Genomic DNA, 15720 nt, shown 5'->3' with positions numbered 1-15720 from the left:
TGGAATCTGAGCTTTCTTTTCCAGCGGCGTCTTCAGCTTTGCCTTCCTCCTGTTTCTGACTGCCCGCACTCTTCACGACAATTTCGAGTAGAGTATGGCAGTTGTGCGGCGTCCTCCCTTTGGTTTCGCCATATTCTGTGGCAGATTGCTCGTGATTGCTTCTCTCATGCCGAACGCTGACAACAGGGAGTACGGTGAGGTGCTGGTCTTGAACTTGATTGTCAGGAGTTACTCCGTTTGCTGAAATGTGATGGTTCGCATCAATAGTTGGGGTGGAGGCATCACTATTTGCCGGCTTGTTCTCGTCTCGTGGTCCCTCGTTGGACTCCTGGTGCCCGTTTTGCACCCTTTCGTCGTCGACTTTCATGTTGAGCTTGGGAAAAAAGCATCCGAGAAGAAGTAGCAGAGCCTCATTCCCAGATGAGAAGTAGCTGGCACAATTTTTGAAGCCATAATTTATTCCAATTTAGATGCGGATAGCCTCGAAGAATACATCGGGTTCCAGCTTGCCTGATCTTGTGAAAAGCAGGCTGCCACCAGCACAGCCGCAGGCAGACTGCCCTAATAGCTCGATTGTACATCTCACTCGCTGCAACGATCCAGCCGTGTTACCCTGCCTCTTCTCACATAAGCAGGGAGGCAAGCGCCACCAACGTTGTTGCTGAACACTTGATGCAATGCCGTCTGCACAACGTAGCAGTGCTCTGAGGCCTACTGCGTAAGCCAATGATGATGCAACAAACATCGTTCAGGGCGGTGCTTGGACTCAGAGCTTATGACGGAGGTAGAGCCCGCCTAGATGGTCAGCATCTCGTTTTAATTGAACTCTGTATCGAGACCGGAACTCGAAAGGAAAGTGCTCACAGAAAAAGGAGTGGGCTTAAGTTTCATCTTGATTTCAGTAAGTACTTGAACATATCAGTAACAATCTGCTATGACTTTCTATTTCAAAGAAGTAAAGAGATAATCCCTAGGCGCATCTATAATTTACCCTAGTCCTCGTCTGCATCTCTCGCTGAGCCGTCATTATTCCCCTGCAGCCGCTCCTCGAATCTTTTGAATTCGTTCGCGCTCACTCTGCCTATGCTGGTTGCGCTGATAGTCTGAATTGCCGTGTAGAAGTGTTCCCTTGTCAAGATCCGCTCGGTTGTATCGCGCAATTGTGAGTTTACACAGTTGGTAGCAGCCATGACGCAGAGATTCTTAAGATCTGACCCAGTGTAGTTCGGGGTCAATTTGGCGATGTGATCTGTATTAATGTGCTGCAGCGTCTCACCCTCGAGCAACAAGCCCAGTATCCCGGTTCGCTCTTCTTGCGTGGGAATGTTGAGATGTATCTGCACAGGCGCTCGTCGAAGAACAGCCGGATCTAAGTCGAACGGCCTGTTTGTAGCAAGTAATACGAAGGGAGCTCTGGTGTCCGTAATCAAGCCGTCCCACTCCATGAGAAACTGGTTCAACATCGATCTGATATGTCTCTTCTCGCCAGCTTTGCGCGCACCAAGCATTGCATCAGCTTCATCAACGAAAACGATGCAAGGGTATAGTTTTCGGGCGAGAGAAAAGATAGCCTTGATCATTTTTTCGTCTTCTCCGTGGCACTTCTGCCAGACCTCAGATGTTGAGATAGATAGCATGTTAAATCCTGATTGTTTTGCCATGCCTCTAGCCAACATGCTTTTGCCCGTGCCGGGGGGGCCATAGAGAATAGATCCTGTGACTTTGTTCCCCTTGAGCACGCCACAAGAGAAAGCTTTCGGCCGTAAGAGCGAAAGCGAAGTCACTTGCTCCAGCTTGTTGATGATGGAGGGATCAATAAAAATGTCCCGATAGTTTGGTGCGATATTGTCTATCACATAAGGTTAGTGGCGTTAAAACATTTACATCGTTGTGTCTGGATGCAGACCTGTGTTGACGATGCAATCGAGAAGCATTCTTTCGAATCGCCCTTTGGCAAGTCCCCTCCACTTTCTCATTTTCCGAGCGTGGTTTTGCTGATCTGTGCTGCCCGAGGTTGAATCCAGATCGCTGTCGTAGACATTGTCTCGTCCAAAATTGCCATCAACGTCCTCATCATTTTCACTATCACTGTTGCTCCCGATGAGCTTCCCGGATCGTAGGCGAAGGCCTGAAAGAAAACTTTGATTTCTGCAGTAGCTTGGAGCATTGTAAGATGAGGAATCCGAAACCTCTGCAAGTAATTCATGGCCGGGTTGCAGGTAATGGTTGTCCTCTACTGTAGAGTGCTCGCCCTCGAAGCGGGCGGTGAGATCACGTTCGCCTGACTGATCACTTTGCTTTGGATCCTGTTGCTGGTCCGTCAAACTCGTTTCTTGGTCAATTTCAAGTGTCTGCGTCGATAACTGGGATGATATTTCCCCAACTGATACTGAGGAAGTACATGCAACGGTGGGTTGGCTTTGCAATTTCAACGCCGCGAAGTAGACGTTGAGGTCGCAAGGTCTGGCACTATCGCGAGTCATTTTCCTCTAATCCCTGGTATAAATTGCGAGATACTATGAGAGTATTTTTGAGAGCGATAATGGCAAGATATTTTTCTAGAGCTTGCTCTAGGTGACTGTAAGGCGGATTATTTGTTGCACAGCCTGCCTGTCTGACCACCACCCTCGTCTAATCTGAACCAGGCAGCGATGGAAATTGCCCAATCATCGGGGAATCTTCATGCTTATGCGCTTGCTTGAATTTTGTGTGCGAGTAAGCGGCTGCAGAAGAGCCCGGACAATGCTGCCTCCCAATCCAAAGTGGTTCGCCATTCAGTCTGTCACTAAGTCCGCCTTGCTGGCCCCCATCCAGCCTGCCTCGAAGGCCTGACCGAGAAGGAAACACAAATCCCTTGTAAATCTTGTAATTTGGATAGATCTACCATAGATGACGAGGCTGCCACCAAAGAAGAAGGTCTCGCTGGCTCTAGTCGGTGAGCCCAGACTTAAGGAGGAAGCCCGTATCGAGCCTTTTCGCTTTTCTTGACCACTTCTCGTTTCCTCAAACAGCAGCTATTCATCTCACAAACACCACTTCCATCTATCACTCATATAAATATAGGCTACCTTGAAGTTGTCACTATGTCTTCAAGGTCTGTGACTCTGGGCGGAAGCCTGGAAGAGAAGACCGGTGTTGAAGGCCAGGCTCGCGAGGCATCAGGTCCTCATTCTTCTCCCAGTCAACCGAACACCCCGCCAAATTACAACACACCGAATCGGTCGGGTTCGGGTATCGAACCTCTTCCACTTCCGAGACGTATCACAGTAAAATCTGCCGGCGATAAGCCGAAAGAGTTCTTCCATCGATTCCGACGTCAGCCCGTCCACCCAGCTTGCCAAGGACCCTCAATCGACTCAGAAGAGCGTCCTAGGCCCAGAGGCGGGCCGGCTCAATGCGATGTCGAGGAAGTGCTTAAGAAAGTCTTGCCCAGATCGGAAGGTGCGGCCTATTATCCCGAGTTTGACGCCGCTGCGTTGTACGTCCAATCTGAAGACGGGCTCAAGACTTTGTGGCATGTAGAAACAGAGCGATTAATGAAAATTGCCAAGAATCCGGACACTCCATTGGAGTTTTCTAGTCATAGTTTCCTACAGGGAGACAACGAAAAGGGCTATCGCGACTTGTCCAAATTATGCCAGAAAGTCTTGACAGCCATCACAATCTGTCTTCTCGACAACGAATGCATCAATGCAGAGCACTGTGGTCAACTCTCGGATCACCAGAGGCTCTCAAGTCTCATCAGGCAAGTCTCTAAGGGCCAGGGTGCTGCAGAGAGCTTTGCAAACATGGAAGAAGCCGAACACCAGGAAGACGCATTGTGCAGCCTCGGAGCTACTTACGAGCTGATCAACTACATCTCAGCGGTCTTGACGAGACTAATCGTCCAGACATCGCCAGGCTCTTACTGGCAAACAAACGTTCTTGGTGTTCTCATTAAGCGAATTACCAAGATCAAGCTGCTGTTGATTGATCTGCACGCGAACTCCACAATCGCCGTCAGGGCTGCAGAGGCCATCCTGTCCAAAGTTCGTGAATCTGGTGATACGCAACAAAAACGGGGCGAAATGGATGAGGAGGAAGAGTGTGAAGAGTATATGCGAATGGTTGAGGCGAATGAGAAGGAGGGAACCGCGTCATTTGAGGACAGCCAGGTAGCGGCTCATTGTGTCGAGCAGAATAAGTTTCGGTTTGGACTGAATTCAGCTTTGAGACATATTTTGATGTCCCTGAGATTCATCAACCGCTCTGGCCTTCCAGCAACATCGTTCGAAATCTGCGCCGTAGCGTATGAAACGGGGTTCGAAGGTTTCAAGGTATGTAGAACACTCGCCTGAACTCTTTCCGCTTTCCCAATTCTGAACCATCTATCACAGGCGCTTCTTTTTCAAGACAGAGATCTTGAGTATTCGGCAACATCGGACCTCGATAATATGAACACTGCACACTCAGCATTCAACATTCTCAACCAGATAGTCACACATCTCAAGCATCAAAGCCGTGAGCATGAAGCATACACCAACGGCTTGAAGACAACCTTACAATGGAGATACTCTGGAGATGAAGACAATCGGTTGGGTCAGGTCGACATCGATCTTGTAGGCTACAGCCATTGTCTACAACTCAACTCCATGGACGAGGTCATAACTATAATGGTACCTCTGGTTATGACTTGTCCGGTCTTTTTGTCGGACTTCACCAGCTTCCGACACGTCATGGCTCTGACAGGCTTCATCCAAGATGACGTCCAGCCGCTCGCGGAAGGCAAGTTCGGTGCCTTCTTTCGCATGTACACCAGTGAATTCGCCAGTATGAAGAGGCCGGACGTTCTTCATCTTTCCGAAGCTCTGGACCGTGGGTTTTTCTCGCGGGCCGGGTTAGTGCGGAGCTCACACCCTCCGCCAAGAGAACAGCATGATGCAACGCATCGACTCAATGAGCTTAAGAAGCTGACAGAGTATATGGATGAGTGGGTCGTCGATGAAACGTGCGTAACGGTGTCATGCCCAGGATACGTCTGGGGCGTAATCTTTACAGCCGTAGTATTTGCAGCAGGCGGCTTGGGCATTGGCTTCAGTGTCGGCCAACGGATCAATGGTGTTGATCCCTCGAACCTGGCGACCTACCTTTGGGTCGTTGCTGCTTTTATCGTCTTGATCGGAAAGAGCATGAAGGTAAAGGAATGGACATGGAACGACTTTCTCCGGAGGCGGGTTCGCTGCTGCTCAGTATCTGAACTACAGTCGGTGACTAGGATAGATGGGCAGCTCATCATCGCTAAACTCTTGCATGATGAACGACGGGGCAGTGTACTGAACATTAGGGGCCCTTACAACTCAGCTTTCCTCAGAAGATCTACCGAAGGGTTTTCGATCGATAGGCCTATCAGCTCGTCAACGCTCTTAATTAGCGGGCTGACGATGTTGAAGGTCGTCACAGCTAAAGGGCACGCTTTGGTATGCCTCGACTTTCGAAGGGGAACAGATTTGAGAGTCATCGCCCACACCCCAGATCCACGAAAAGAACATCTGATCTGTGAGCAAATCGATAGACTGCAGTCCGGAGCTGGTGCGACGGCAGATGGCGCAAAGTCTCAGACTAAACACGCCTTTTCGAGGTCCAGAGAGTTGAAATGGAAAAGGGTACAGGGAATCTATCCACAGATGGAAGCCAAGTTTGTATGAAGGCCGTTTGCTTTGATGCCAGCTGACATAGGCTTGCTTTCCCATGAATCAAACAGATGCTTTGAGTTAGACATGAGAGAAACAAATTTGATAGAATATGCTCCGCATCCAAATCTCAAGCAGTTGTTGGCGGTCCATCATCGTAGTTGATATGGCGATCAAGGCTAGCGCCATTTCTTCGAAGCGGAAATTCCGCCTCTTCAGGGAAGAATACATACTGGGAAGTAGCATCGAAACGGCAATAGAGAGTTCATAAGTACGATAGATACCTAGCCAACAGTAGTCGTGAGAGGCGTTACATGTGTTGGACTCGTCCTAGTGAGTGCCAGCCATGCCGAATGCCTTACCAGGCCGAAGAGGTGCGAACATGTGGTATCCTATCAATTACTAGATTGTTATCTATTTATATATCTGTAAGTGCTTTCCTAAAAGTTGAAATAAATTATAAAATATCCCCAACATGTCTCCCTTATCTTCGCTAATGAATAGTTTCGAAACAAAGTCGAAGTTCAAGAAAGACTGGAGACGAATATACTAATGCCTTCGAAGGTAGCATTAAATAGAATGAAATACGCAAAGCAAAGCTACGTACCCAAGGGTTCTCCCCGTATTCGGAAGTTAAATAATCCGCGACAGACATGGCCACGCCGTGCACGGACTTGAAGAGTACCAAATTGGCCAGCGCATCTGTCAGTGGATGTTGGAAGCCCCGCCACCCCAATCGCAGCTGCCCCCAAGGTCCCTAGCGACAGGGAGCTCACAGAGCTAAACCGAACATTACATCAGGTCGCGACTCCCCTTGCATACGCGACCCGCAACCTCATCACAAGCATGCGCAACTGTACTTTGGAACACGCTCAACAGCCACCATCGATTCTTCGCCGTCAAATGCATCCATAGTGATTGATGCGCCGATTCTCAGGCCGACGAATAATACTCTCATTGCACACCTTTCGACGAAATGGCCTCTACCGAGGAGGGCGCAGACGCCATGGACATTGAGGTGTCGCCCAAAAACAGGACCTCGGTCGAACACGATATACACCAGTCGCTCGGCTCCATCAGCAACTCCGTCGAGTCACTCGAGATGCGCGCCGATCCAGACGCGCAAGCTACCGTCACCGACTTCCTCGACTTTACCGAATACCTTCCTTCCGATATGACGCGATCATTGACCCTGATCGGCAAGCTCGACCAAACATACACCGAGGCGTCAATCAACGTCCACAACCTCACCTCGACCTGGGGAAAGCTACCCAGCATTCCCGCTGAGGAGCGCCCATCTCCTGTACAGTTGCGCGCCGATATTTCCGACAGCCTCAACCATGCAGTCAGCTCCCGGGTTTACGCGCATGCCGAGGCAGTTCGCATGTCCGAGAACGTCAACCGTCACTATAATCGCGCAAACACGATACTGGCCAAGTTGAAGAACCTGCTGGAAAACTATCCGGCAGAGGAACAAAAAAGCCCCGTGGCGACCTCCAAATCTCAGCTTGTCAGAGCGCCACGGGTGATGCGAAATGGAGATGGCGAGAAGGTGCGCAGGCCACGGATACCCAGGATTACTGTGCCCGGCGAAGTACTACCGCCATATGACCAGTTTATGGCGTACTCGGACGACAGTGATGAGAGCTCTGAAGAGGAAGATGACGATTCTTTGGGACGGACGCCAGCTCGCACAACACCAGCACCGCGCATCAAAGTTGTCAAGACCCCCAAGGCGAGGCCACCAAAGACCCCAAAGGCTGCTTCCTCGGCGCGGCCTCCCAAATCTGCTGCGGGCCAGGCTGCTGCGGCAACTCCTGCTGTTGTGCTGCAACCTCCGCCAGAGAACGCCGTGATAGGAAGCGCGGATGCCCCCTGGTTGCAATTGACGCCATGGGAACTTGCGAGGCTTAGAAAGCGGATGAAGAAGAATGCAACATGGAGTCCTAGTGATACCATGATTTTGCGAGAACTCAAGACGCTCGGCCGTGGCATTGATGCCTACAAGGAGGCAAAGAAGAAGGCCGAGGACGAGGGCAGAGTTTTTGACCAGGTGCCTGCGGCTCTGGCCCCTGATGCTGAAGCTGGTAACAAACCAATTCCGGAAGGTGCCATTAGTGCCGCTGCGCTTGCGTCCGATGATATTCAGCTGAGCAATCGGGGCATGAAGCTCAACGAGGCCAAGAAGCTTAAGCGAGAGTCACTGGCAAAACAGGCTGCAGAAGAGGCGGAAGAATCAGCCAGACAGTTTAGGGAAGCTGCAAGACTTTTGATGTCTCATGAAGCATCGTCATCATCGGCTGCGAACAACACAAACACCACCACCACCACCACCAACAACAACAACAATACTACCACGCCCTCTACGGCAAATAATACTACAACCAACACAACTGCAGACCAGCCGAAAGGCGTAAGCAAAGCGAAGACTCCAGCGAAGCCAAAACCCAACGGCAACAAGCGGAAGAGAGATTCTATCCCAGAGGCCGAGGCCGAGAAGCCTGAGCAACCGCCAGTTGAGACACCAGCGCCTCGTCCCGCTCCAAAGCGCACCAAGACGGAGACTCCAGTGCCGCTTCCTCATCTAAGAGCCAGTCTCGCTGCGCAACCTCTAACAGAGTCTACAATACCACCTCCTGTTCTTACACCAGGCGGTACTGCGGTAACTCCCAAGATGACAACCCCAGTGCCGATTCCTGTTCCCGGACAAGATGGCTCGACGACCACAGGCACTGGCCCTGCGGCTGCGAAGCCAGCGAACACATCCGCGCCGGCCTCTTCGCCGACTGGTTCGGTTGGGCCCCCGGCGTCAGTCGCAAGCAATGCCCCGGCAAGTATACTGACCAAGCTACCCGCGGAGACGCCAATACCGCCACCCATCTTGTCCCCCAAGAAGTCCACCACGCCCATTCTTCCTCCGGTGCGTGACTCTGCAGCTCGAAGGGAAACAAGGGGCGAGATGGCAAAGAAGAATCAGCAGCAACTCGACAACCCCACACCAGTGCCGGCGCCACAGGTTCCGCAGGCACAGCGCTCGTCATCTGCAGCGCCTTCGATCAAACAATCAAGCTCGCGTGCGGCGACACCAGGCACCACACCGGTGCCCGACGGCCAAGGGAGACGTCCCAGCTCGCGAGGAAAAGCTATGAGTCAAGAGCCACAGCCTTCGCTAGCAACTGACCGACCCCGTCGCGCTAGTACCGCGCGGAATACGCCAGCTCCCGAGCAGCGACAGCAGAGCAAGAGGACTAGAAAGCCTGTGCCTGGTATCGTCAGCAAGACCAACGCTGGAGGCAGCAGTGCCGTGGGTAAGCGAAAAGCGGCTCCCAAGAAGAAACGCGCTCAGAAAAAGGAAAAGGGCCAGCCGATCGAGATCGAGTTGGAAGAAGACGACGAGGGTAACCCAATCGACCCGAAAGAGCCACGGTACTGCGACTGCAACAGAGTCAGCTTTGGCGAAATGATTGCGTGCGACAATGAAGTAAGTGTTTTTCGTGTAGCTCGAGGTCTAGGGTCACGCTGACAATTGTTCTTCCTGCGTTCAAAAGAATTGCGATAAGGAATGGTTCCATCTAGAGTGCATGGGTATGACCCATATTCCTGCGCGGACGACAAAGTGGTACTGCCCCGATTGTCGCCTTCGTCTGAACATTGGGGAGAAGGGCGAGATTAATGCTAGGGGGGTAAAGGCTTGAGTTGAGGTCCCAGATGCGAGGATCGGCGTTGAATCCAAGGGAGATCACTCAAGCGGCGTTTTTGAGGGTATCTTTTACGAGCGAGGAGTGAAGGTTGCCAGGGCTCATGATAGACAAAGAGCCACTGCTGTACATTATTAGTCGTGTGTATCAACAGTATATGAAAGCTGCACCACGGTGTGGCTATTACGGCATCTAGGATTCTTCCAGTGTGGCGTAGTTGACGATTGCGAGGGAATGTGTGTGGTTGATGCGAATGTACCGACTGCTTTACATATTGTCCTAAATAGGTAAGTAGGCTTCTAGTGCCATGATCGGGCGACGAGGTGGGTTACACGGGACCGTTCGGCACATGTGGGGCCGGCGACTGTTCTGTGTCCGGCTTGAGAACCCTTACTCGATGCAACGAGTGGCCGGTGGTTAGCGTGGCCAGTGCATGAAATCGAATTCTAAAATTCCCAAGACGTTGCCGGCGGCAGCGCCTTAACCGCGCACAATTCTGGTTAGGCTCTGATTTGTCGGTGGAACCTCGACTCGCCCCGAATTCTGCTCAGAACTATCGGATTGTTGCTTGTTGCCGAGATATCAGGGGTTGAGGTATTGAAAGAATGGAAAGTCGAGGTGGTTGATGGTGGTCAGTGAGCACGCGCCTTTCTGGGTTGATGTTGGTGATGTGTATCTGAAGGACCCCCGTGCCTACATACGTTTTCCAGAATGTTTGCATTTTTTTTTTCATCTCTTTCTCTCTTGGTCCATTTCATCTCAACACCTCTGCGAGTCATCCGAATGCTTCATTCATCCCACAAGTCAAGTCATTCTCTGGTGATCCCTGAGTGCTATATTCAACGGATGCACGTAGCCAGCCGACTTACACACGCCTATTTCGACGCGGTATTCCACATTCTCATACCTCCAAGCCCTTCTACCACCGATCCCTTCTCGAAACAAGCAGGCCCTGAAGATGGGAATTGCGGGGTGCGTTCAAGCTGATTCGTATTCGCAGAAGTTCGATTTGACAATCGTTTCTACTTGTACTAATCATATCTTGTTAGTTTTTGGGAACTCGTCGACCGAGCCGGCGTCGAGAAATCCTTGGCACAATGGGCCACTGATCACTTGAAGAAACATAAACGACCACTTCGTATCGCTGTAGATGCAGCCCATTGGCAGTTCAAGAATGTCTCTGACGCCCAGGAAGCTGCTATTCAACAACGTTGGTCACCCGTTTCAGTCAACCCCTTATTACTGCATTGATGTGGTTTTTCAATCTTGTATATTCATGTGTATTCTGCACCGTTTTTCACTTACGCTTTTGGTTTGCCTTTGAAACCCCAAGAGAATCCCGAGGCTGACAATTCCGACTGGAATCACTAGGTTCCCACCCAAAGGAGAAGGCCATCCTCGAACGTCTGCTGCCGTTGATGCGGCTCGGTATCCATGTGGTATTTGTCTTCGACGGCGAAAAGCGCCCACAAATCAAGCGGGGCTCCAAACGGTACGGTCAACGAGAGTCAACCACCGCCCTCATAAAGAACACGCTTGGTCACATTCTCGTACCTTGGCTCCAGGCACCAGGCGAAGCTGAAGCTGAATGCGCTTTACTCCAGCAACAAGGTCTCGTCGATGCAGTCTGGTCTGAGGACGGCGATTGCTTCATGTTCGGCTCCACTGTTGTCATTAGAGACCTGCGGGATACCAAGAACCACAAGTCCAAGGAGCATGCGCGAATCTTCGACATGAGAGACATCCGTCGCTTGAAGGCTGGCCTTTACAATGATAAAAGTGTCGCCTGTTTCGCTATGCTCACTGGCTCCGACTACGCCCCCTCCGGACTCTTAGGCTGCAGGACATGTCTCGCTCAAGAGCTTGTCAAAGACGGCGGCCTTGTCGAGAGCTTCTATCGTATCCAGTCGCTTCCTCAAAGGAATCAATGGCGAACGCGCTTGAGGGATTCTATTGAGAAAATCACCAGCCTGACAGACCTGCACTTCAACAAGGACAAGTCCAATATCATGACTTTCCCTGATCTTGAGGCCCTCAAGAATTGTCGTTCGCCCGCAGTGTCCACCTCAGACACACTCAAAAGGCTCCCTTTCCTGCAGGGCGAGTGGTATGGCACCCACACCACGAACAGCCTGGCAACCACGATTCCTTGGATGCAGCAGTACTACTTTTCGAGAATGACCACTATTTGGTGGATCAGGCAGTTTACACCCATGGTATTGAACCAGAGGCTTCTCAAAGGCGAAGTTCAAGCTCTCGACCTCGTCGCCAAGGTTGCACAAAAACGTAAGGAGCGCCCAACGAGTTCCATCGAACTGGATCCCTGTAATGTGTTCCCCGGTATCGAGAATGTCTTCATCGAATCCGAGGGAAATCTTCTAGTGAACAGATTGCGAAGCGACCGCGAATTGGCGGGCAGTCCGATCGAGAATGGGAAATTTGACATGCTGGACGCAATTCTAGGGCTTGGGATGTCCGACAAAACATACCAGAAGTGGAGGAAGAAAAAGAGGTCACCTCCGGCAGCCAAGATTCATCCGGCACATTCAGCGCGGGCACCCCTACCTCCTCAGATGAGTCTCGGCAGCCGAGTTCCTTTCATGAACAGTTTCCAGGCAAACGGCGGTGTTCTTGACGACTTAACGGAGCCTTCTAACATCGCCTTTGGTGTTGGTGTAGCTGAAGTCATTCCGTCAGACCTTCTGAAGCTTCAAGAGCAGATTCTTGCGGAATGCCAGGCCAACAAGATCCGTACTCCGGCTGTAGAGCCTCGATGCAATATTCGCATTGGTCAGGGAAAGTCTCCAACGGACAGCAAACATTCTGAAGAATTGATCTCGCCCTTGCTGGTTCACAAGCCTGCCATACCGGCTACTACAAGCCCTTCCGTTCGTTCCATACCCAAGGCTGCAGCACCAGCATCTCCCGCTGTTACCAGGGACAAACGAATTGCAAAGTTCGAAGTCAAACGGCGTAGCAAAGAGACATCGAGAAGTGCGGGATATGATGAAAGTATTGCTCTTCGATATGGCAGTGCTTACAGCCTCGACAACGACGATACTCCCTGTGAGTCGGCCTCAGCCAAGAAGAGAAGGCTGGAGAAAGCCGATGTGGAGGATGTACGAACCGAGGCCCCCGGAGTGAGAGCAAGACACATGCTTCTTGAGGTTGAGCTGGACTTCTCTCAGGATTCCATTCGGGCTACCAAGGCGAAAGGAGACGGGCGATGTAAGTCTGCTGTGGTGGATGATGAGATAGGTGCCGCCAGAACGCGTATGAATGGTGACGGCACAGTTGACGATCCATTCGAGGTCTCGTAACGGAGCTTTTCATCTTAAACTTTTCTTCTACGGCTCCAACCTGATCCAGCATGGGACCATAGCGAGCTTATCACCTGATCTCGAAGGGGGTTATAGGTACGGGTGGAATGGACCAACGATATCATGTATAGTAAAAGCATTATGACAAACCAAGCTGCTTGCGCAGAAGAATATCATACCCGAGTTGATGTCTTTAAGCGGCCCTCGAATATAGAATTCGAAAGAGCATGTCGCGTTGTAGAAGTAGGGTGAGGTCAACTTTTGAGTCCCTTTCCGACGGAACTTCCGAGAAACGCATAGGTGCAGCGCTCTCATATCATTACAAATCGAATCTAGAGTCCGCCAGGTAGCCTTTAGTGACGGGGAAGACGATGGACATGGATTTGCAATAAAACCGGTCAATGGTGTCGCGATTTCCTTCCCGAGGTAAAGGTTCCGAAGCCTTCATCGGGTGCCGACAGGGCTTCCGGCCCGAAGACTTGTGGGGATACCCCCCCCCCCCCACCGCCCGCCGTCCCGCACTTGGGAACGGGGGACGGATATAAACGTCACCTTGCTTCCTCCCACGTGCTTTGTAAGAGTACGCTACTCACAATACATTCACTGCCTCCCTTACCTTGTTACAGAGTGTTCTTTGAAAAATATACGCAAACTCCCGAAGGACGACTACGATTCCCAACAGTTCGCCAACTAGTAGAAAGGTGACAAGAATGGCCTCCTTTGCTGCCACAGAGGGCGTGGAGCCCCACGATAGCTATTCCAGAATGGAGCCGTTCTCGGCCAGCGAGACGGCGATGGAGCGGGACCTCCGGCTCCGGATACGGGACTTTTACCGGACCAGCGATAACAAGGACCTGAACGAGCGATGGATCGAGTTCTACACGCCCGATGCCAAAGTGAAGATTGGTCCGGCGGCGGGGGAGAAGCACGAGAGTGAGTTTTGCTACCTACGTAGTACCCAGCATTGTGCTTTGAGGTATGGGGACGGCTGACATGTTTTTTGTATTATCAGACCTCCGTCAGCTACGGGCGGACATGTGGAGCTCTGTCGCGGCGAGGAAGCACTGGATCACGAGTGCGATCGGCTCCGCTACCGAGAAGGGTGTGCACGTCATGCTCAAGGGGGGGGTTCGGAGGAAGGGGTTGGATGGTGCTGAGAACGTCTTCAGCTGGGCGGGTAGCGCAGACTGGGTGAAGCAGGATGGGGAGTGGCGGATGGATGCATATCGAGTATGGCTCGACCAGTGGGCTCCTATTGAGGGGGAACTACCTTCGGTGTCAGAGTTTTGAAGTTGTGACATATGGCGGCGCTGGCTGAAGCGGAAATATCCAGAATTGAGCAGTGTGTCGAATAGCAAGGAGAAGTGTAATGTGAACCGGAGCAATCCAGCCATTGAGATGTGGCAGTCATTCATTGAGCGTCGGGCACTTGCCAATTGGCGGCGCAATGCGATTTGTCGCAGCCACCGTGTTTCGGCGATGGCATTGCTCTGCCCGTCTTCAGCAGCGAGCAGATTGGCCTCGAGTTCGTCGATGACGGCAGATTCATCCGGTGATGGCTTCGACCTCAGACCGCCCCATGCGCTTGCTTGCGCTTCGACGGCGTAGCGGGCGCGGTTGGCCCCGTGCCTTGCATTCGTCGCGCGTCGCCTCGTCCAGGCTTCGTCTCGCGTAGCTACGCCTCATCCGAATGGGTTGCTTAAGTAATTGGACCGAGGGTAGCCAGAAACTCAAGTAGGTATTGCCTCAACAGAATCGTGACAAGTTGCCGGCATCTCAATTCTTGAAACGGCGATGATCGAGGTTCGCAATCCACCCAGTAAAGCTGAAGGCGAGGTTGGGGGGAATGAGGAGGGGTATCCAGGAAAGCCCCTCCATACGTCAGCTATGGTGCGTTGTTCTCGTGGTCCACGGTAGAGCTGTGAGTGGCTCGTTCACCTGACGTGGTGCCCCCCGTTCCTCCACCGAGGGGGTCAGGTGTCTTTGTCAGTCGGACGGTCTGGCCCTGAGCCGCCGAGTGTGTGGCAGTTCAATGGGGAAGCGGTGCGATAGGACGGACGGATGACCGTCAGCGGGAGGATACGGGATAACGACGGCATACCGTAGAGGGAAGCCAGGAAGCAGGACCGCAATCCTGGAAGTGTTTGGCGGCAAATGAAGTCGACACCGTTAATTTAGTCTGGAATCCGTCCATAATTCCACCCCAGGAGGAAGCTTGGTCCAGTTAGCATCGGTTGAGCCTGCGCCGCTTGTCATCAGGCCAAAGCGGGATGATGGCATCAGTCACCAGCCCCAGATCGTCACCTTCATCTGTCTGTCTGTTGTTCGTCTTGCCGTCGTCCGTCTTGAAAGTTGCTGGCACAGAGGCAAACGCACGCACAGCCCAGGTGTCAGCAGCTGGTCCCCGCTCCAAGGATGGCTTGTTGGGGGTTTGTGATGGGATCTGTGACGGTAACAGTAGGTATTTGGCTTGCCAGGCTTGGACATTGTAGCTTTAAGCTGGACCTCGCGCCGTTGCCGCCTGCATTTCCGGCCTCGGCAAGAGAGTCTGTATGCGTATGCAGAGCTGAGCTTAGGTAGGCGTTTGAGTGGCTTTGTGAGTGTGTGTACCAAAGTGTATGAGAGAGAGTGTGTGTGTGGCAGACACTTCGGAGATTCGGTAGAAAGCAATGGAAGAAAATGTGTCAATCTAGTGGTGGACGGATGAGAGGTGGTCTCAGACAATATTGAATTCGTAGTTGAATCAGTGTTCCGTTGACGATAGTTTGATTTGGTCGCTTCCGTCAGGAATTCTGAGGGTAGATGAACTGATAACGCTACTGCGCGCGTAGGTATTCTGTGCCTGCAATCAACTAGTTAGTGAAAGAGAGGATAGACCGGGAGGCGCAAATAAAGGAGGTAATCAATAAGTTGGAGCCTAGCCAGGCTGGGCTGGGCTGGACTGGACTCAACTCCGGTTGCTGAGGTCCAATGTCAAATTGAGAGGAGTGAGCGAGAGCGAGGGCGTGTAAAGGGATCGGAAGTGCCTCTTTC

General features: G+C 51.9%; 3 protein-coding genes across 3 annotated transcripts; 2 read left to right on the top strand and 1 right to left on the bottom strand.

Moving 5' to 3' along the window:
• Positions 1 to 992: 992 nt before the first annotated feature.
• HER10_EVM0007750 (Spastin) lies at positions 993 to 2557 on the bottom strand (the record flags this gene model as incomplete). Its single annotated transcript, XM_035477295.1, has 2 exons — positions 1907 to 2557; positions 993 to 1849 (listed from the first exon to the last, which is right to left on the bottom strand). The coding sequence occupies exons 1-2, from the start codon at positions 2481 to 2483 to the stop codon at positions 993 to 995; spliced, it is 1434 nt and encodes a 477-aa protein (XP_035336245.1). The 5' UTR covers positions 2484 to 2557.
• A 526-nt stretch (positions 2558 to 3083) lies between these two features.
• HER10_EVM0010416 (uncharacterized protein) lies at positions 3084 to 5684 on the top strand (the record flags this gene model as incomplete). Its single annotated transcript, XM_035479876.1, has 2 exons — positions 3084 to 4316; positions 4377 to 5684. The coding sequence occupies 2 exons, from the start codon at positions 3084 to 3086 to the stop codon at positions 5682 to 5684; spliced, it is 2541 nt and encodes an 846-aa protein (XP_035336477.1).
• Positions 5685 to 6645: 961 nt separating this feature from the next.
• HER10_EVM0013042 (PHD-finger domain-containing protein) lies at positions 6646 to 13882 on the top strand (the record flags this gene model as incomplete). The annotated part of the gene is made up of 5 exons (XM_035482414.1): positions 6646 to 9150; positions 9218 to 9358; positions 10451 to 10577; positions 10739 to 11879; positions 13711 to 13882. 5 exons carry the CDS (start codon positions 6646 to 6648, stop codon positions 13880 to 13882), a joined length of 4086 nt encoding a protein of 1361 aa, XP_035336722.1.
• Between the last annotated feature and the right edge of the window lie 1838 nt (positions 13883 to 15720).

This window comes from Colletotrichum scovillei, assembly GCF_011075155.1.
Source record: "Colletotrichum scovillei strain TJNH1 chromosome Unknown Contig00003, whole genome shotgun sequence".
Lineage (NCBI taxonomy): Eukaryota > Fungi > Ascomycota > Sordariomycetes > Glomerellales > Glomerellaceae > Colletotrichum > Colletotrichum scovillei.
This window is presented reverse-complemented; position numbering and strand designations above follow the sequence as displayed.